Below are 16,384 nucleotides of genomic sequence, written 5' to 3' on the forward strand. Positions count from 1 at the left end.
ATAAGAGTTGGTCTCTCTCCGAGAATAATTATGAATTTAACAACGATTACTGCCTGATGACATTTTCCCACATCTGCAAAGCTCACTGGAAGGACACAAACCGAGGACAATATTTTCCTGATATAGGGTTTATTACTCAAGTAAGGGTAAAAAAGTATCTGATTAGAAGGCTACTTGAGTACTGAGTATCATCTGATCTAATATTTTTAAAATGATGACATCAAACAGACAAAAAATAAGAAGTTATGGGCAAATATTGGTATTTTAAAGACTAAAGGGGGAAATGTAAACAAATAAACAACATAATTACAAAATAACACATTTTAGGCAAAATTTAGACACAAACTGAGGACATATTTCCTGACATACAGGGTTTATTTAGTTGTCTCAAAATGTAGCACGTTTAAAAAAAATACCGCGACAATACCGAAAACCGTGGTAATTTTGGTCACAATAACCGCCAGGTTACATTTTCACACCCTGACAACCCTAGTATGTAAGTAAAATACTGTGTATGATCCCAAGTGTCCATTCTGGTAAGGATAGAAATTTAACAATTTTCTTTTGTGAAATCTAGTGAATGATGCTCTGATCAGCATCAATACGTTCATCATATACAGTATGGTCATTATCAATTGTTTTACTGGACAAAATCTGTGTCCCGTGTCCTTTAGCCCTAAAATAAATAATGTTGGCGTGAAACTCACTCCAGTAGCTCAGAGTACACGTGTGACATATAATTTCATTTGGTAAAGAATAACAGTCCCCTTCATTTTATAAAACTAAAATCTAGGGGTGCTCCAATCTGACCATTTGCTGTTCAGGAGATCATAATCGGTGGGGAAAATGAGATTTAACAATTTAAAACGACAAACAATAGTTTAGTAGTTTGGATGTATTTTTTAATGAAAAGCAATGGGAGTGTAATAAACACGTGTAATGTGTGCAAACTGGGCATTTAACGAGGTGGAAAAGGTTAGTGCTGCGTTCAACACTGGAAAAAAAAAACTGACCCTGCTTAGTTCGCTGCAGCATTTGAGCTAAGCTAGCCCGTACTAAAAGATAAACCAAGAAATGGTCTCCGGAAAGCAAAAATTCCAAGATAATTGAGCATTATCACACTCGAGGTCGTGCGTTGTTGCTGAATATCAGCACTGGTGTGATTAGGTCGTAAGCACGAGGCCGCAGATAATCACACCAGTGCTGATATTCAGCAACAACGCACGACCTCGAGTGTGATATTGCTTTTATACAACAGTTCTACCTGCTCATTTTATTTTAATAACAACAATAAGCAACAACAGATTATGTTTTTTTCATTTATTTTATTATTTATCAGGCTCCGCCAACACAAATAGTCCCAACACGAAACGGAGACGCAGACAGGGCCATTGCTAGGCAACACAAACATTTTCCACAAAGCACAGATACTTTGTATCATTTACGATTATCTGAATGTTTCCGTGTGACTCCTTTGAAAACGTTGTTAGCTGATACAAACTCTGGGTCCTGCATTAAATTCCATGAGCGGCTCACCGGCGGCTCCAATCCCGCCCGAAGTCCGAGTTAGCTGCTGATGCTGTAGGGCGCCCCAACCTTTCTCAGTGGCCTAGTGGTAGAGCATCCGCCCTGAGACTGGGAGATCAGGGGTTCGACTCCTGGTCGGGTCACACCAAAGACTTTGAAAAAATGGGACCCAATGCCTCCCTGCTTGACACTCAGCATTAAGGGGTTGGATTGGGGGGTTAAACCACCAAATAGTTCCCGAGCGCGGCTTGTCTGCAGCTCACCGCTCCCCCAGGGGATGGGTCAAATGCGGAGAATAAATTTCGCGCACACACACCTGTGTGTGTGACAACTAATGGGACTTTAACTTTAGCTGTCCGGATCGATCCATTATCCATTGGATATTTTAGAGATTGAGCCAAGTCTGAAAGCAGTTCAGAGCCCAGGCTGTCTGCCTCACAGTGCTCACTTCCTTTTTGCTCTTCTCTAATTCGTCGAGGTGCGTTGTTGACATGTCAGCACACCTGGTTTGCTCTGATGTATTCGGTCCGCTTTCTTTCCCTTCAGTGTCAGAGTCTGATGACCATTCATGTTGTAGATCGAATGTTATCCGAGGAAATACGTCCATCTTTGCTGTGCGAAGTCGGTCAAAATCCCAAGAGTTAACGGAAGTAACGTTAATGATTAACTGAGAACACCTGCGCACAGCGGAGTGATACTGTTTTGGGCCATTCCCATCTGTACCGGGTCGGCCCGGGCCGGGTAGCGTAGGTTGTTTACATATCTGGGTGGTCTGGTATTTTTCCGGGCCAACCAAGGCTCATTCTCAGCCCTCTTCTCGAGGGGGTCTGCTTCAGGCCGACCAGGGCCAACACACCCACTGCTGACAGCAAATTCACACCTTCCATTAGAGCAAGCCTCTGATTGGTGGGTAGAATCAGCCCACAAGGGCTTAAGGCAAGGATGTGTGGAATCAACCGGGCCAGGCTGGGGCCGACTGGGGCTACCCGGCCCGGGCCGACCCGGTACAGATGGGAATGGCCCATTTGTAAACAGTCCCAGTGCAGTTATAGTCCAATATCCGCACTCTTGGAAAGTCCCATGACCAATCATATCACTCGGTCGGAACTAACTGTTGTATAACATGATATTAATGACGGTGGATGAGCGTCTGTGGTTGCAAATGTCAGTTCTACAGTCTCCTTGGGTCGTGGTGTGATCTCCTTTCTTGTCCTGCTTTTACAAACGCAGCAGCTCTACAGGTGTTTTGTAGACAGCTGCATGATACACCGCCTTCAGATCAAACTATTTTCTCTTTCGGCTTTACCCTTCAGGCGTCAAATTAGCCAATCGTTAAATCCCAGTTTGCCACTAAAAGTCCCCGCACACAGCGTCAACTCCAACAACACGGAGCAAGCCGGCAGAGAAATATATGCTAATAAAGAGAAATTGCAGTCAGACTGCAAAACATCTGGGTTCCTTTGACTCCTGCAGCACCCAGGCTGTTAACAGATGTTTTGCAGTGAAAGTTCGCCTGCTGACCTGGCGCTCTGTGCCTGCCCTATCACAGGAACACCAATCACTCGATGCACCCACATATAGAGAGATTAAACTACTTGACTTATGAGCAACCAGACTACTTTTAAACGTATTCAGAATATTAGCATGTTTTTTTATCTATGTGTTTCACAAACAAGTGAAAGTGAAATTTAAAGGACAACTTGGATGTGTTTCCCTTTTTTCTTATGTTAATACTTTTCTGAAAAGTAACTGATCGGGACTCTGTGACATTGAAGCAGTTGACATAACTGCAAAAAGACGTGAATGAAGCATCCCTACTAAAAACCAAAATCTTTGTAGACTAAAACTTTTTTAGTTTCAGTCGACTGACTAAAACCCAAAATCATTTTTATCCAACAGACAAATAAAACTAAGATGCCAAAAACGTCAGTCTGCAATGTTTGTTTATTTTCCTGCTAGGCAAAAAAAACCAAAACATTTTCACCTGTGGTGTTTTATTAAATAAATCAAGTTTTTATCTGCAACCCTAGGGAGTGCACCTGTGGGATCTTCAAGATCGGGTGCTGGTGAGGAAGTACCAGGGTGTGACCCAGGGCTTCTACACCATCCACTCCTGCTTTGGAGGACACAATGAAGACTTCATCGCCAGTGGCAGTGAAGGTACTGTCAGCATGCTGCTGTGGTAAATAGGGGTGGGCGATATAGCCTAAAATCTACATTGCGATATCCTTTGAAAAATGTGCGGTAACGGTATATATTGAGATATATGACTTTCTTTTGTAATATATGTCAAAAACGACTGTTTCTAAACATACTCACATACCAGATACATTGCAGCAGCAGAATAAACACACTTGAAACAGTATAAAACACCATTTTAAGAAATTTTATTGTGCAAAAATCAAAAAGCTTTACGAGTAATATTAAAGATGTGTAACAGATCTTTTTCCAAATAATGGAACACACCATTCTTTAATAAAAAATGAAATTTTGGATATTTTAAATAAAAATACAAGTAAAAGTTGGCAAAACACAAAAGTTTTTTAAATAAAGTGGAAACCTCGTAACGTGGATCGAGTTTCTTAATCATGTCCCGAAAGCCGCTTTTCTCCACTGTAAGAAACGGCACCACGTCCTTACGCAGGTACGTGGTAAAGGCATTTGTAATATCAATCCACCGTTGATTATTTCTCTCATACTGAGTGCCTTTAGCAAATGCTTGTAAAATATCCATCTGCTGGTGTGTAAGACCACCTTTTTTCTTACCGCTCGACTGACTGGGCGTTTGTTGAGGATGCAGTTTTTGGCTTTCTTCGTATTCCACAAGGTCCTTCGTTTTGAGGTGGTAAAACTAATTAGATGTATTCCCTCTATTCGCTAATACTTTCTTCCGGCATACTTTGCAGATTATATTGTTCTGCTCCACATCCGACTCTTTAAAGCCAAACCAAGTCCAAACGACCGATGTTGCACCGGTCTTCTTTACGAGAACCACCTCCTCCTCCACCACAGGCTCCATGCTTTCAACCTCAACAGACGCCGCTTGATGACGTCATCAACATGCGCTACCGCGATAGGCCGATATAGTCAAAATCTCTACCGTTGGCCACATTAATATCATTTCTACCGTATACCGTTTATGCCGCCCACCCCTAGTAGTAAATCTGTGTTAGACCACGTGTTTTGTTGTGTTTAGGATGTCCGAGAGTCGATATCTTTCGTTTTCATCTTTATCCAGTCTTATTTACTTTCACTTGTATTGTTGTTGTTTTTTTTACCCCCTTTGTCCCTCCCATCAGACCACAAAGTGTACATCTGGCACAGACGTGGTGAACTTCCCATTGCCGAGCTCACAGGCCATACGCGCACCGTTAACTGTGTGAGCTGGAACCCGGCCATCCCGGGCCTCATGGCCTCTGCCTCAGACGACGGCACAGTGCGAATCTGGGGTCCGGCCCCGTTTCTCGACTCGCAGGAGACCGACGGGCTCAGTGGTAACCGCGGCGACTCCGTGTTTTATAGTTTTTTTGCTCAGCTCCTTAAGCACCGTTATAGTAATTATTTAAAATTTTCTCCTCAGAAAACTGCACCAACATGGACAGTTGATGGTCACTTACAAAGCAGACGACTTCTGACATTGACAACAATCCAAGAATCCCACAATAAAACAAAATGTAAATGGGCAACCAAAATTGAGCACCACCCAAAAGCAAGTGAAGAATAAAGTCACCAAAACACCAAGAAAACAAACGTGAGAGAATTGACCTCCAGCCTGGCCGATGAAAATGGTGGACATGATGATGGACACCGTGGAAATTTAAGACCTCACCAGAAGAAGAAAAAAGTCTGATCCCAGTCCAGAGACATGGAAATCCCATGGGATCATCACTGGTGAGCTGTAACAGCTGTTCTCGCTTCTTACTGACCCTTCCTCCTCCATTGTTGCTGTGCCATCATCAGACATGCCAGGCCCTTGCAAGTACCTGAGGAAGCCCGCCTCCTCTTTGATCTTGGAGCACATGGAGTTCATGTGACGCGTCCAGACAGACGGCACAGATCAGCCGTCTCCTCATTGCCTCTGACGTTACCTGTCTAATGTCTTCGTGGACAAGGGTGGGGAGTTGTTGGGGGAGATTGGTGCATGGGGGGACTTAGCAACTCTTCTGTATGTACTTTTTCCTCCTCCCCCTCATGCTTGCTATGTCTCTTGATATTCAATTGTTTGGACGAAGGCGGCAAACCCACCATAAAACATCGACCAACCAGCTGACAGAACACAAGTAGGCTATGTTAACTGTTGGAGGTTTGTTTTTTATGATAGTTCTAGCGTTTATTCTCATTTAAGAGGTGAATCTTAGCTCATGTAGTGCCCGTGGAAAACTTCTGTGTGAAGATTCCGCTTTTTGTTTTTCAACATTAGGAACGTTTTTAATCCATTAATTTAACTTCTAACGAGGACAGTCGCTGTTGTATTTCCAGCTGAACAACCCCCCCCCCCCCCCTACACACACACACCCTGCCCCGAATAACTCCATCACATCTGCCCGAGAGGAGGACAGAGCGATCCACTGGTCACATATCATCTGTGAGGGTGTCACGCATCGCTGCCGAGGCGTGCTGCACGCTGTTGAGACGCATACCACGACCCGTTGCAGCAGAGACGCTTTCAGACATGAAAAATGTGCAACCTAAATTGTGCACCAATGACTGCTGTCCCTCCTGTGTGTGTGAGTGTGAATGTGTGTGAGAGCAATTGTGACTGTGTTTTTTTTTTTTGCATGCACACAGTAAGAGTTGATATTAACAGGTGCAGATTTAATTGGCGTGTATTTTTCTTTCTTTTTTTTTTTTTGTATGCGTGTTCAATTCACACCAGCAGAAGATACTCTCCCCCTCCCTCCCCCACACCCACCCTCCGGTAAAAAGGATTTTAAACCATCCCGAGTTATCCAAAGCCCCCCTGGGACCTGGATCTGTGAAACAAAGAATTATCAAGAGCCATTTAGTTAAATATTAAGTTGCTTTTTGTTTGTTTTGTTTTTATTGGGGCTTTACATTTTCCATTAGAATGTTCTGGAGGGTTTTTCTGTCTTTGACCATGAGGCATTCAAGCAGCATTGAGTTGTTGACATCGGATTTGTTGGATAAGGGTGAAAAAAGGTAACGAATGGAAACGGAGTGAGGCTTGGTTAGAAAATAAAGTTATAAAATGTGTTCGCGAAGGTTCCTTTTATAAGAGAAGCTAATGATTGTAACTGTTGGACAAAATGGTAATATGGTAAGGTAGAAGAGGCTCGCGTAGGCGGGGAGTGTTTGTGCTATCCTAAAACAAGAACAATCTGCTTTCCTGTTCATACAGTTGCACACAAAGCCCTCGGTATGGATGTCATCCTCACTGCACTTTTGAGCCGTCTTTCTGGTCTCTTGCACATACGACAGTGGCATAAATCCATGGAGTTTAGAGGCTTATGGTCGCCATGCTGGCCATTGTTCTGGCTTATGAGGTTGCATCAGTAAAGACTTAACAGGAGATCACTAAAGGAGCTGAGTCCTCACCCTGTCTATGCACCCAAAGGGAGTGACTGACCCAGACGTTATAAAAACCAACAGTCAGGGATGCCAGCCTCTTCTCCAGGGTACTAACTCTTGGAACTTAGAGAGTTCAGCATTAACAACCCCTTTGCTCTCCAGCCAAGTTACTCAGTGGTCCCTTCACCATTTAAAGCATTTTTCCTTCCCCCCCCCTTTTTTCAGGGTATGTTATGGCAGTTTGCTACAGACTGATACACAGTAAAATGTTTAAAACAGTGCTTTTCTGTCTGTTTTTATTGAACTTTTTCTTTTTACTTTCTTTTTTGTTTTGTTTGCATTATATCATTTTTTTGGTTGAACTTTATCCCTGTATGATCATATTAAAATATAACCAGACTTTTGGAGTCCTTTTTTTTTTGTAATCATCACTCTTATCTTTGTTATTATATAGTTTTGTTTGTATTCAGTTACATTCTATATAGCACCACTATAAATAAATATGCACATTAGCACCCATGCCAGTAGGAGTGCGAGGAGTTTTAGTTTGTTACCAATAATCGAATCAGGTTCTAATCATCCGCCCCTCGCCTTTAAAGAATCTCCTCGTTAAGAATCTATTGCATCTTTGTGTAATTGATCCCTCTTCCTTAATGTGCTGTTGTAGAATGGCAGTTGCTGCTTTTCTGATTTGTTTCAAAGCCAAAACCCAGATTTGCAGTTTTGTTTTCTGTGGGTTGTGTGTGTCATGGTGTGATATGCACATCCAAAGTAAACTCCTGGACCACAGAACTGGCCCCTCTTTAACACCCTACATCATCAACAGACTCGAGTGGGGTGGGGGGAGTCGTGCACACTAAAAAGTGTAAAAATAAAAAAAACATTTTCGTAAAACCCATCAATCACCTGCTGGTGGCAAATGCTATGTCTGTATGCAACCCGGTGTTCTCTTCGTTCTTTTGTCTGAGATTACCAAGGGAGTTGTTTCTGATTTAACTCTTGTCTTATTTCTCTGAGGTGGTGGTGGTGGGTTGGGGACGTAAGGGCTTACTGTAGCATCTCTAAGTTCCTTGGGCTATAAAGGGTGGGAAGGGAAAATGTGTTGGTTTGCGTTTAATTGTCTTATCTGAAAAAAAGTGATTGTACTGTTTTGTATTGTTGTGTAGGAAAAGTGTTATGTATGCATATTTTCAATAAAGCATTCAGGGTTTTGAAAAAAAGAGGAAGAGCCATGGGAGTTTGATGGTGCAGGCCTAGGTCTTAAGACACTCCTATCCAGAAAACCAAGCTTAAAAGTTTGTGTGGGTCTCGCTTACCCAAAAACTGCTGACTTGGCAAACAAGTAAAAATCTCCAGTGGAGAATTTTGAGTGGACATTTTCTGTCAAAAAAATTTATTTATAAAATGTATGAAAGTTGCATCAAAGACCAAATGGAGGATTTGGTTTGAATTCAGCACTACTGAGTAAAAAAAACAGTCAATCAACATAAGCTTTTTATTTCCAGTCAGACATGTTATTCATAGTTGTTGATTATCCATTTTGATACAAACCCTTGCAATGTTAAGACATAAAAGTGATACCTTTGAATATATTTACTTGGATATGAAGTAGTTGGTAAAAATATTGGAGATTAGAAAATTTCTAATTGTACTGAATCTGAAAACAAAGTTTATTAACATGTTTGTTGTGCTCACACCAGAAGAAAACCACTGAGATGCAAATTCAGTGGTTTCCAGTCCCCAAGTGGGACCACTACACAGCATGTTTTAGATGTTTAGATTGGACATATTTAAACATAACCATATTTAGCAAATAATTTGGTTTAATATGTCAAGGCTTTATTTTTAACTGCTACTGTCATTTATATAGCCTGAAAGTTGGATGAAAGCTCAGATTGTTGGGTTATTGTTCATTTTATATTAGCCTATCCTGCCAGTGAAAACATCAGGACAATGTGTAACATGTTTTTAATATTTCAAGTAATTTTAAAATGACTACAATGTTTAGCATAGCTTTTCGGGTTTGGTTGAGCCCCCATAATTTTTGTTTTGTTTACCCCAAAAAGGGGCGGTGCATCTGATCTGCGTCATCAGCACGTCCCGCCCCCGCTCGCCTCCCCTGTCGGGTCGTTTTTCAAAGCCGAAAGCAGAGTGCTGCTGAGGGCTCTGACCGTACGGACTGCCGAATCAGGTTCCCTAGGCAGTCATGGCGGCGCCGTTAGCCCACTTCGATGAGGACTGGCAGGATTTCAACGAATTCACGCCGTCCTCGGAGTCGGTCGCGCAGCTAGACAAGCTGAACTCAAACACGGGCGACCCGTCGGGCCTAGACGACTTGTCCGACCTGGACAACAGTTTCTCCGGGGAGATCTGCAGCTTCAAGTCGATGGAGGACCTGGTCCACGACTTCGACGAAAAGCTGACAGTGTGTTTCCGCAACTACAACACTACGACGGAAAACATAGCTCCTGTCAAACCCATCACAGAGGATAGCATCCTGAAGGACGACGAGTGAGTGAGAATTCATTTATTTAGTAGCGAGTTTCGTTTAAGATATTTTTTTATCTCACGGCTAGCTAGCTACTTTAGCATTATAGCTAATCCCATATCAGTGAGGGGGAGAATCTCAGCTCTGCAGTTTAGCTAGTTATCTCATTAAAATGAAACACACAGCACACTATTAGTAAACATGTGTATGAGTTACATACTACTATCTTATATAAGATATATTTTTTATAATAGTTGATTCAAACATTTACTTTCACCCAGGCTCGGTATGCCACGTTTATCTCTCACAGATGTTTAAAGATGCTTCTGTCTGCATCTGTTACTGTTGTTTTCTCCGTCGGAGATCCTCAGCAGTCTTTAGATCTCTCCGGTGCTTAAATGTCACAGCGACACATTCACATGGTATCGCTGCACAGCGGTCAGTCCCATCTATCCCGCAGCGGGCAGAAATGTCACGTTTACCGCACGGATCACCCCCATCCTGCCCTTTGCATCTGACAGAAACACCTCTGCGATCGCACCACATGACGCGAGCAAGCTGCAAACCGAAAACACGAATCGACTTTATTCGGAATCTTTATTATCTTGAGTAGTTCATGGGTATTGTTTATTGTTTGTGCATTTACAGGAAAGCTTCTGTACAGAATCCGACGGTTTTACATTCCAGCATCCTAAAATGTGTTCATCATAGACCCGTATGGTCACACGTGTGTTGTATGAGGTATGTGTTCTGTTGGTATGTCTGATGGTTGGTATGTAGGTTACATTTATTGATGCATTACTTTTGGAAGGAAAGTATTAATTATACAATTTTAAGTGCTTCATAAAAGGAGAACAGATGTTTCTGTTGGGTTATTATCTGATCTTTGGTCTCTACACACAACAAGTTAATCTAATCTAAAATGTCTAGGGCAAAAGTATTCCCAAAGGGCCTTGAGTAGCTTATTGTAATAGGAATGCGTTGTAATTAAAGGGGTTTTATTGTGAGGAGTTAGAATTGGACACATTTTGTGTTTTTGTCCAAAATTACTTATAAAATGATGATCTGGTGATCAGAATTAGCCGTGATTAATCAGTGATCGGCTGATGTGATTGCACGGCTGCTCAGAAAAATCAGACATTTTTCCTGGTCCCTTCCCCGGATAGAAAAGTCAAAGAGCCGAAATGCAGCAAGAGATATTTCCGGATGGCTGCGCTTTAGCTGAACATGTCAAACCGCTTAACAAGTTCCCTTTTGCAACCATGACTGAGATGAAACGCAGGATGACGAGAACGGAGTTCGTGTTTGGTGACGTCGTGGAAGTAACGTAGATTAATGTGTGTGGGGAGAAAGTGCAAACACCTAAATGTGACCACGTTCACTGAAACCAGTCCTGTTTTTAAATATAAACTCAGATGGTGACATGGAAACTGCTGGTGACTTCAGATCCTTCTGGTGCTCGGAGCAGAAAATCACATAAAGCTTCTCAGCAGGCTTTGCCCTGTTTAACACGACTCAACAGCTCGCCGAGCAGTGCATGAACACTTCAGGGAGAAACATGCATGTTATATAAACGTGTGTGTGTGTGTGTGTGTGTGTGTGTGTGTGCGTGCGTGCGTGTGTGTGACACATGGGCTCTCAGCACCCATCCTTCAGTGCTCAGAGCAAAAAGTAGAAAAACAGACTCATGACTGGACAGCGTTTGACATTTGGATTCATATGATTATTCACATTGTACAGGATCCCCAAAATCTGTTGGCAACTTGTGGTTTTAGTGAAAAAACATTTAAAACATTTGGAGTAGTTAAAAGAGTCTGCAGCACCGTCTGGCCCTTGTGTGTTTCTCTGCAGAAGTAAACACTATAATCTGTTGGTTTAACGTTCAACTCTTGAGTGCGTTTACATGCAGCCAGTAACCCTTTTAAAACCCGAATATTCACAATAACCCGGTTCCGCACGGCCATGTAAACACTGCCAAAAACCCTGATATGCTCATAACTGGGGTAACCCTTTTCTAACCCGAATGTTTGGTCGTGTAAACGCATACCGGGATATCCCCATCAAAGCGTGTGTTCTGCGCATGCTCTGTTCGCAAGGAAACTTGGTCTTTTGAGTAGCGAGACGTCTTGTATGCGCCAGAACACCGGAAGTAGACAACAACTTGGGAGCAACATGGCGAGTCGCGGCACAGCACCACACTTTTGGAGTCGGTCTGGTGAAAATTATGAACATTATGTCTTTTGTTGATGGCCGAAAGTACAGAGACAGCGAAATATGACGCATATTGCGTCTGGACGTAGTCCATACGTCCTGATGCTACCCCAACGTCCACATTTAAATCAGGTTATGCAAGTTAGGGGTAACTCTTTCTATTTATGCTTGTAAACGGGTTATTCTGATCAACTCAGAAACCCGAATACCGACCTTAACCCGATCATAACCCGGATATTGGCTGCATGTAAACGTAGTCACTGTTTCTAAGATCTTCGGCAAAAAGCAGGTTGTCAGAAGGTTTCGGCTGTTCCTGCTACTCGCCCCACTAATAAAGCTTAAAGAAACATGGTTAAGATGTTTTTTTAGTGTTGCAGCAGGAACACAGTAATGCTGTCTCACAGTGAAAAGAGAAGGAACCCTGGGCTTACATTTCTGCTGCTGAAACCCTCATCTCTGTTCGCTCACGCTTTTATTGTCTTCTTTGTTCCTTTTTTTAAGGGTGTGGAACGCTCTGACTAATAACTACGGCAACGTGATGCCCGTGGACTGGAAAACATCTTACACTCGCTCTCTGCACCTGCCTGCCCTTAAACTCATCGAGCATGAGGTACACACACGTACACTCAACAAAAATATAAACGCAACACCTTTGTTTCTGCTCCGAATTTTCATGAGATGGACTTAAAGATCTAAAATTCATTCCAGTTACACAATATCACCATTTCTCTCAAACAATGTTCACAAATCAGTCTAAATGTGTGATAATGAGCACTTCTGCTTTGCTGAGATAATCCATCCCACCTCACAGGTGTGCCACATCAAGATGCTGATCCGACATCATGAGTAGTGCACAGGTGTACCTTATACTGCCCACAATAAAAGGCCACCCTGGAATGTGCAGATTTTTGCTTCATTGGGGGTCTGGGGACTCAGAACCGGTCAGTATCTGGTGCGACCACCATTTGCCTCATGCAATGCAGCACATCTTCTTCACATAGAGTTTATCAGAATATCAATTGTGGCCTGTGGAATGTTGGTCCACTCCTCTTCAATGGCTGTGCGAAGTTGTTGGGAACTGGTACACGCTGTCGTATACGCCAGTCATGCACATCCCAAACATGCTCAACGGGTGACATGTCCGGTGAGTATGCTGGCCATGCAACAACTGGGACATTTTCAGCTTCCAAGAATTGTGTACAGATCCTTGCAACATGGGGCCGTGCGTTATCTTGCTGAAACATGGGGTGATGTTCATGGATGTACGGAACAACAATGGGCCTCAGGATCTCATCACGGTATCTCTGTGCATTCAAAATGCCATCAATAAAATGCACCTGTGTCTTCGTCCATAAACGATGCGTGCCCATACCATAACCCCACCACCACCATGGGCCACTCGATCCACAACATTGACATCGGCAAAGCGCTCACCCACACGACGCCACACACGCTGTCTGCCATCTGCCCTGAACAATGTAAACGGAGATTCATCCGTGAAGAGAACACCTCTCCAACGTGCCAGACGCCAATAAATGTGAGCATTAGCCCACTCAAGTCTGTTGAGGCGACGAGCTGGAGTCAGGTCAAGACCCCGATGAGGACGATGAGCATGCAGTTGAGCTTCCCTGAGACGGTTTCTGACAGTTTGTGCAGAAATTGGTTGGTTATGCAAACCAATGGTTTCAGCAGCTGTCTGTGGCTGGTCTCAGACGATCTTGGAGGTGAACCTGCTGGATGCCGAGGTCCTGGGCTGGTGTGGTTACACGTCGTCTGCGGTTGTGAGGCCGGTTGGATGTACTGCCATATTCTCTGAAATGCCTTTGGAGACAGCTTATGGTGGAGAAATGAACATTCAATGCACGAGCAACAGATCTGGTTGACATTCCTGCTGTCAGCATGCCAATTGCACGCCCCCTCTGTGGCATTTTGCTGTTAGACAAAACTACACATTCCAGGGTGGCCTTTTATTGTGGGCAGTATAAGGTACGCCTGTGCACTACTCATGATGTCGGAACAGCATTTTGATGTGGCACACCTGTGAGATGGGATGGATTATCTCAGCAAAGCAGAAGTGCTCACTATCCCACATTTAGACTGATTTGTGAACAGTGTTTGAGAGAAATGGTGATATTGTGTATGTGAAATGAATTTTAGATCTTTAAGTCCATCTCATGAAAAATCGGAGCAGAAACAAAGGTGTTGCGTTTATAGTTTTGTTAAGTGTATAACATTTTTTTGGAAAACTGCCCTGAAATGACACCTCAGAACTTCTTGTCACCATGTGCCTGCAACGGTTCATCATCTCTTATTTCTGCATGGACTTTTTGGATCGTTTATTTGATTCTTAATTTGGAGATGCTACATGAAATAATTAAATGTGTGTCTTAGGTCTAGTCCACACGTAGCCGGGTTTTTTTAAAACGAATATCCGCCCCTCCAAAAACTTGCATCCACACCACCTCGTTTAAAAACAAACTCTGTCCACACGTACCCGGATAAATACGTTGTTAAGGACATGCCAGACCTGTAGGTGGCAGTACTTCCCCCGTTCTTAACCTCGTCCTTCATCTGTGGTCTTCCGCAAGGAGCAGTAATTCCGCTTGCAAAAACAAACAAGCAGAAAGCGCTTGGACAATTGATAAAGCGAGCGCAGCTCTGAGGGCATCCATGCTGTCGGCTAGTGTAAACACAGGTCGCACACGTGATGTCAGCATTTTTTGTCGCGGAAAGTGACGTTGCAGACCTTAAAACTCCAGTTTTGTCTGTCCACACGCAGACACCCAAAACGGAGAAAACGCAGATCTTCACTTTGGCCGGAGTTTTTAAAAAGATCCGTTTTCGTGTGAAAAAACTCCGTTTTCGTGTGGATGACAGGCCAAAACGTAGAAAAATATCTACGTTTTGGCAGATCCCCGGCTACGTGTGGACAGGGCCTTAAATCACATTTAAGATATTTGACAGAATGGGTCAGAACATCTAAAGCAATATATTACGTCCAACAGGCATAAAAATGTTTTTCTGGAGCATTTTTTTGTTGCCCAATTGTTTGAAATGTTCTTCACTTACGGCCAATGAATGAAACTTTTTGTCAAAAGGAGAAATAATTGTCATCGTACAATCCTGAGCATTCTATTCGTAATGGCTGGATCGTGTTCCGCGGCTGCGGCACGTTAGGAATTATGACAGGAAATGTGCCGATAGCGGGTCAAAAATGTAAGTTGATGTACGTTTTTATATTTGATGGTATCCACTGCGTCCAGTGTTGTGCTATTTTCAGCAACCATCAGATTCCAACTCCATGGGTAGAGCTTGAAGAAAGATGGTTGAATTGTTTGCTTGAATGGCTGATTCCAGAAAGGGCGACTTCGCCTGTCAGTTAGCGTAGCCAAGTGTCCCTTAAGACGAGCTACACCCTGTGCAGTTCCCCTCCTAAACTGTTGGTGTCGTTACAAGGAAAACGTCTACAGAGCAGGGATCTCATTTATCAAACATTGTGTAGAATCCTTACTAAAACCGTACTTAAGCTCAGCAAAAAAAAAAAAGTACTTACGCCAAGCAGGTGTGTGACCTATCAAACATGGAGGACGCACAGCTGCACGCAATCTCCGCTTCATAAATCGGAGACTAACGAGAATGTTTCTCAGCTGCATTTTAGTCACATCCCGCCCTCACCACGCCCACTTACTGCCATAAATAGTCAATGGAAAGTGCCTTGTGGATCTCATGCATATACATAAGCCGGCTGTTGCAGCGCTCCACCAATGACATGGTGACCGTAGATCAAGGCAGATCAAAGAAGCGCAATTTCACAGAAGCAGAAATTCAGGTACTTGTGGGTGAGGTGGAGAAATGAAAGGAAGTGCTTTTGCAAAACAAATAAGAGAAAATCCACGGAGTGGCACAGCGTTGCTGAAGCCGTCAATGCTGACTTCTTCAGAGAGATCTGTGGCGGATACAAAAAAAATGGTCCAATTGGGATTCGATCCCCAAACTCCTGGGTGAAAGTCACGCACGCTAACCAGTCAGCCAAACGGAGATCTTCCCTGTACAAGTAGCCAGGTCACATGATCAATCGGGTCACAGTGACAGGACACACACCGTCACAGACGCATGACGTTCTGTCTCAATCTGTCCCCCTGCTGATATTCTGCGCTTCAGGCTGTGTGTGTGTGTGTGTGTGTGTGTGTGTGTGTGTGTGTGTGTGTGTGTGTGTGTGTGTGTGTGTGTGTGTGTGTGTGTGTGTGTGTGTGTGTGTGTGCTTGTGTGCGTGCTTGTGTGTGTGCGTGGGGGGTCTTGTTCTGTGTGCAAACGGAGCGGTACAAGTGATAATGCTGCAGGATTTCATAAGTTTATCTTCTCAGCAGCAGCACTGCAGGTGCTCTCCATGTCCAACATGTGTGTAAGCCAGGTCCTTCGTCAACTTAAAGTTGCGCACATTTTTCCGCTAAGTTTTCTTTCATAAATCCCAAAGTTTGTGTGGAAAGTTGCTTACGCAGTTTTCCGACCCTGTTTTGTGCGTAAGCAAGCTCGATAAATGAGGCCCCGGGAATGGACCTCGGAGTGAAACAGGATGTTTATTCTTGAGCTGCTGCTGAGTCGCACAGTGTTCACCCTCCCTGCTTCAAA

The 16,384-nt window shown here is 43.4% G+C and overlaps 2 protein-coding genes across 15 annotated transcripts in view; both read left to right on the plus strand.

Moving 5' to 3' along the window:
* The window catches only part of LOC107378047 (WD repeat-containing protein 26), a 25,617-nt gene extending 18,161 nt beyond the window's left edge, over window positions 1-7,456 (plus strand). The window contains exons 12-14 of the mRNA XM_015948060.3: window positions 3,558-3,687; window positions 4,827-5,021; window positions 5,108-7,456. Coding sequence (XP_015803546.1) covers window positions 3,558-3,687; window positions 4,827-5,021; window positions 5,108-5,133 — 351 coding nt within the window. The 3' untranslated portion in view covers window positions 5,134-7,456. The remainder of the gene's footprint in view (window positions 1-3,557; window positions 3,688-4,826; window positions 5,022-5,107) is intronic.
* Window positions 7,457-9,163: 1,707 nt separating this feature from the next.
* fez2b (fasciculation and elongation protein zeta 2b) overlaps window positions 9,164-16,384 on the plus strand; it is a 71,395-nt gene continuing 64,174 nt past the window's right edge. For 5 of the 14 annotated variants that reach the window (XR_011516852.1, XR_011516850.1, XM_015948065.3 and 2 more), the window contains exons 1-2: window positions 9,165-9,567; window positions 12,257-12,365. Coding sequence is in view for 7 of the 14 variants with exons in the window: in XM_015948065.3 (XP_015803551.1) it covers window positions 9,263-9,567; window positions 12,257-12,365 (414 nt within the window). In the remaining 7 variants the exon portion in view is untranslated. Of the gene's footprint in view, window positions 9,568-9,589; window positions 10,286-12,256; window positions 12,366-16,384 lie in introns of those variants that run through there. The other 9 variants (XR_011516846.1, XR_011516847.1, XR_008564696.2 and 6 more) reach the window with 4 other exon arrangements.

This window comes from Nothobranchius furzeri, chromosome 2 (genome assembly GCF_043380555.1).
Source record: "Nothobranchius furzeri strain GRZ-AD chromosome 2, NfurGRZ-RIMD1, whole genome shotgun sequence".
Classification (NCBI taxonomy): Eukaryota; Metazoa; Chordata; class Actinopteri; order Cyprinodontiformes; family Nothobranchiidae; genus Nothobranchius; species Nothobranchius furzeri.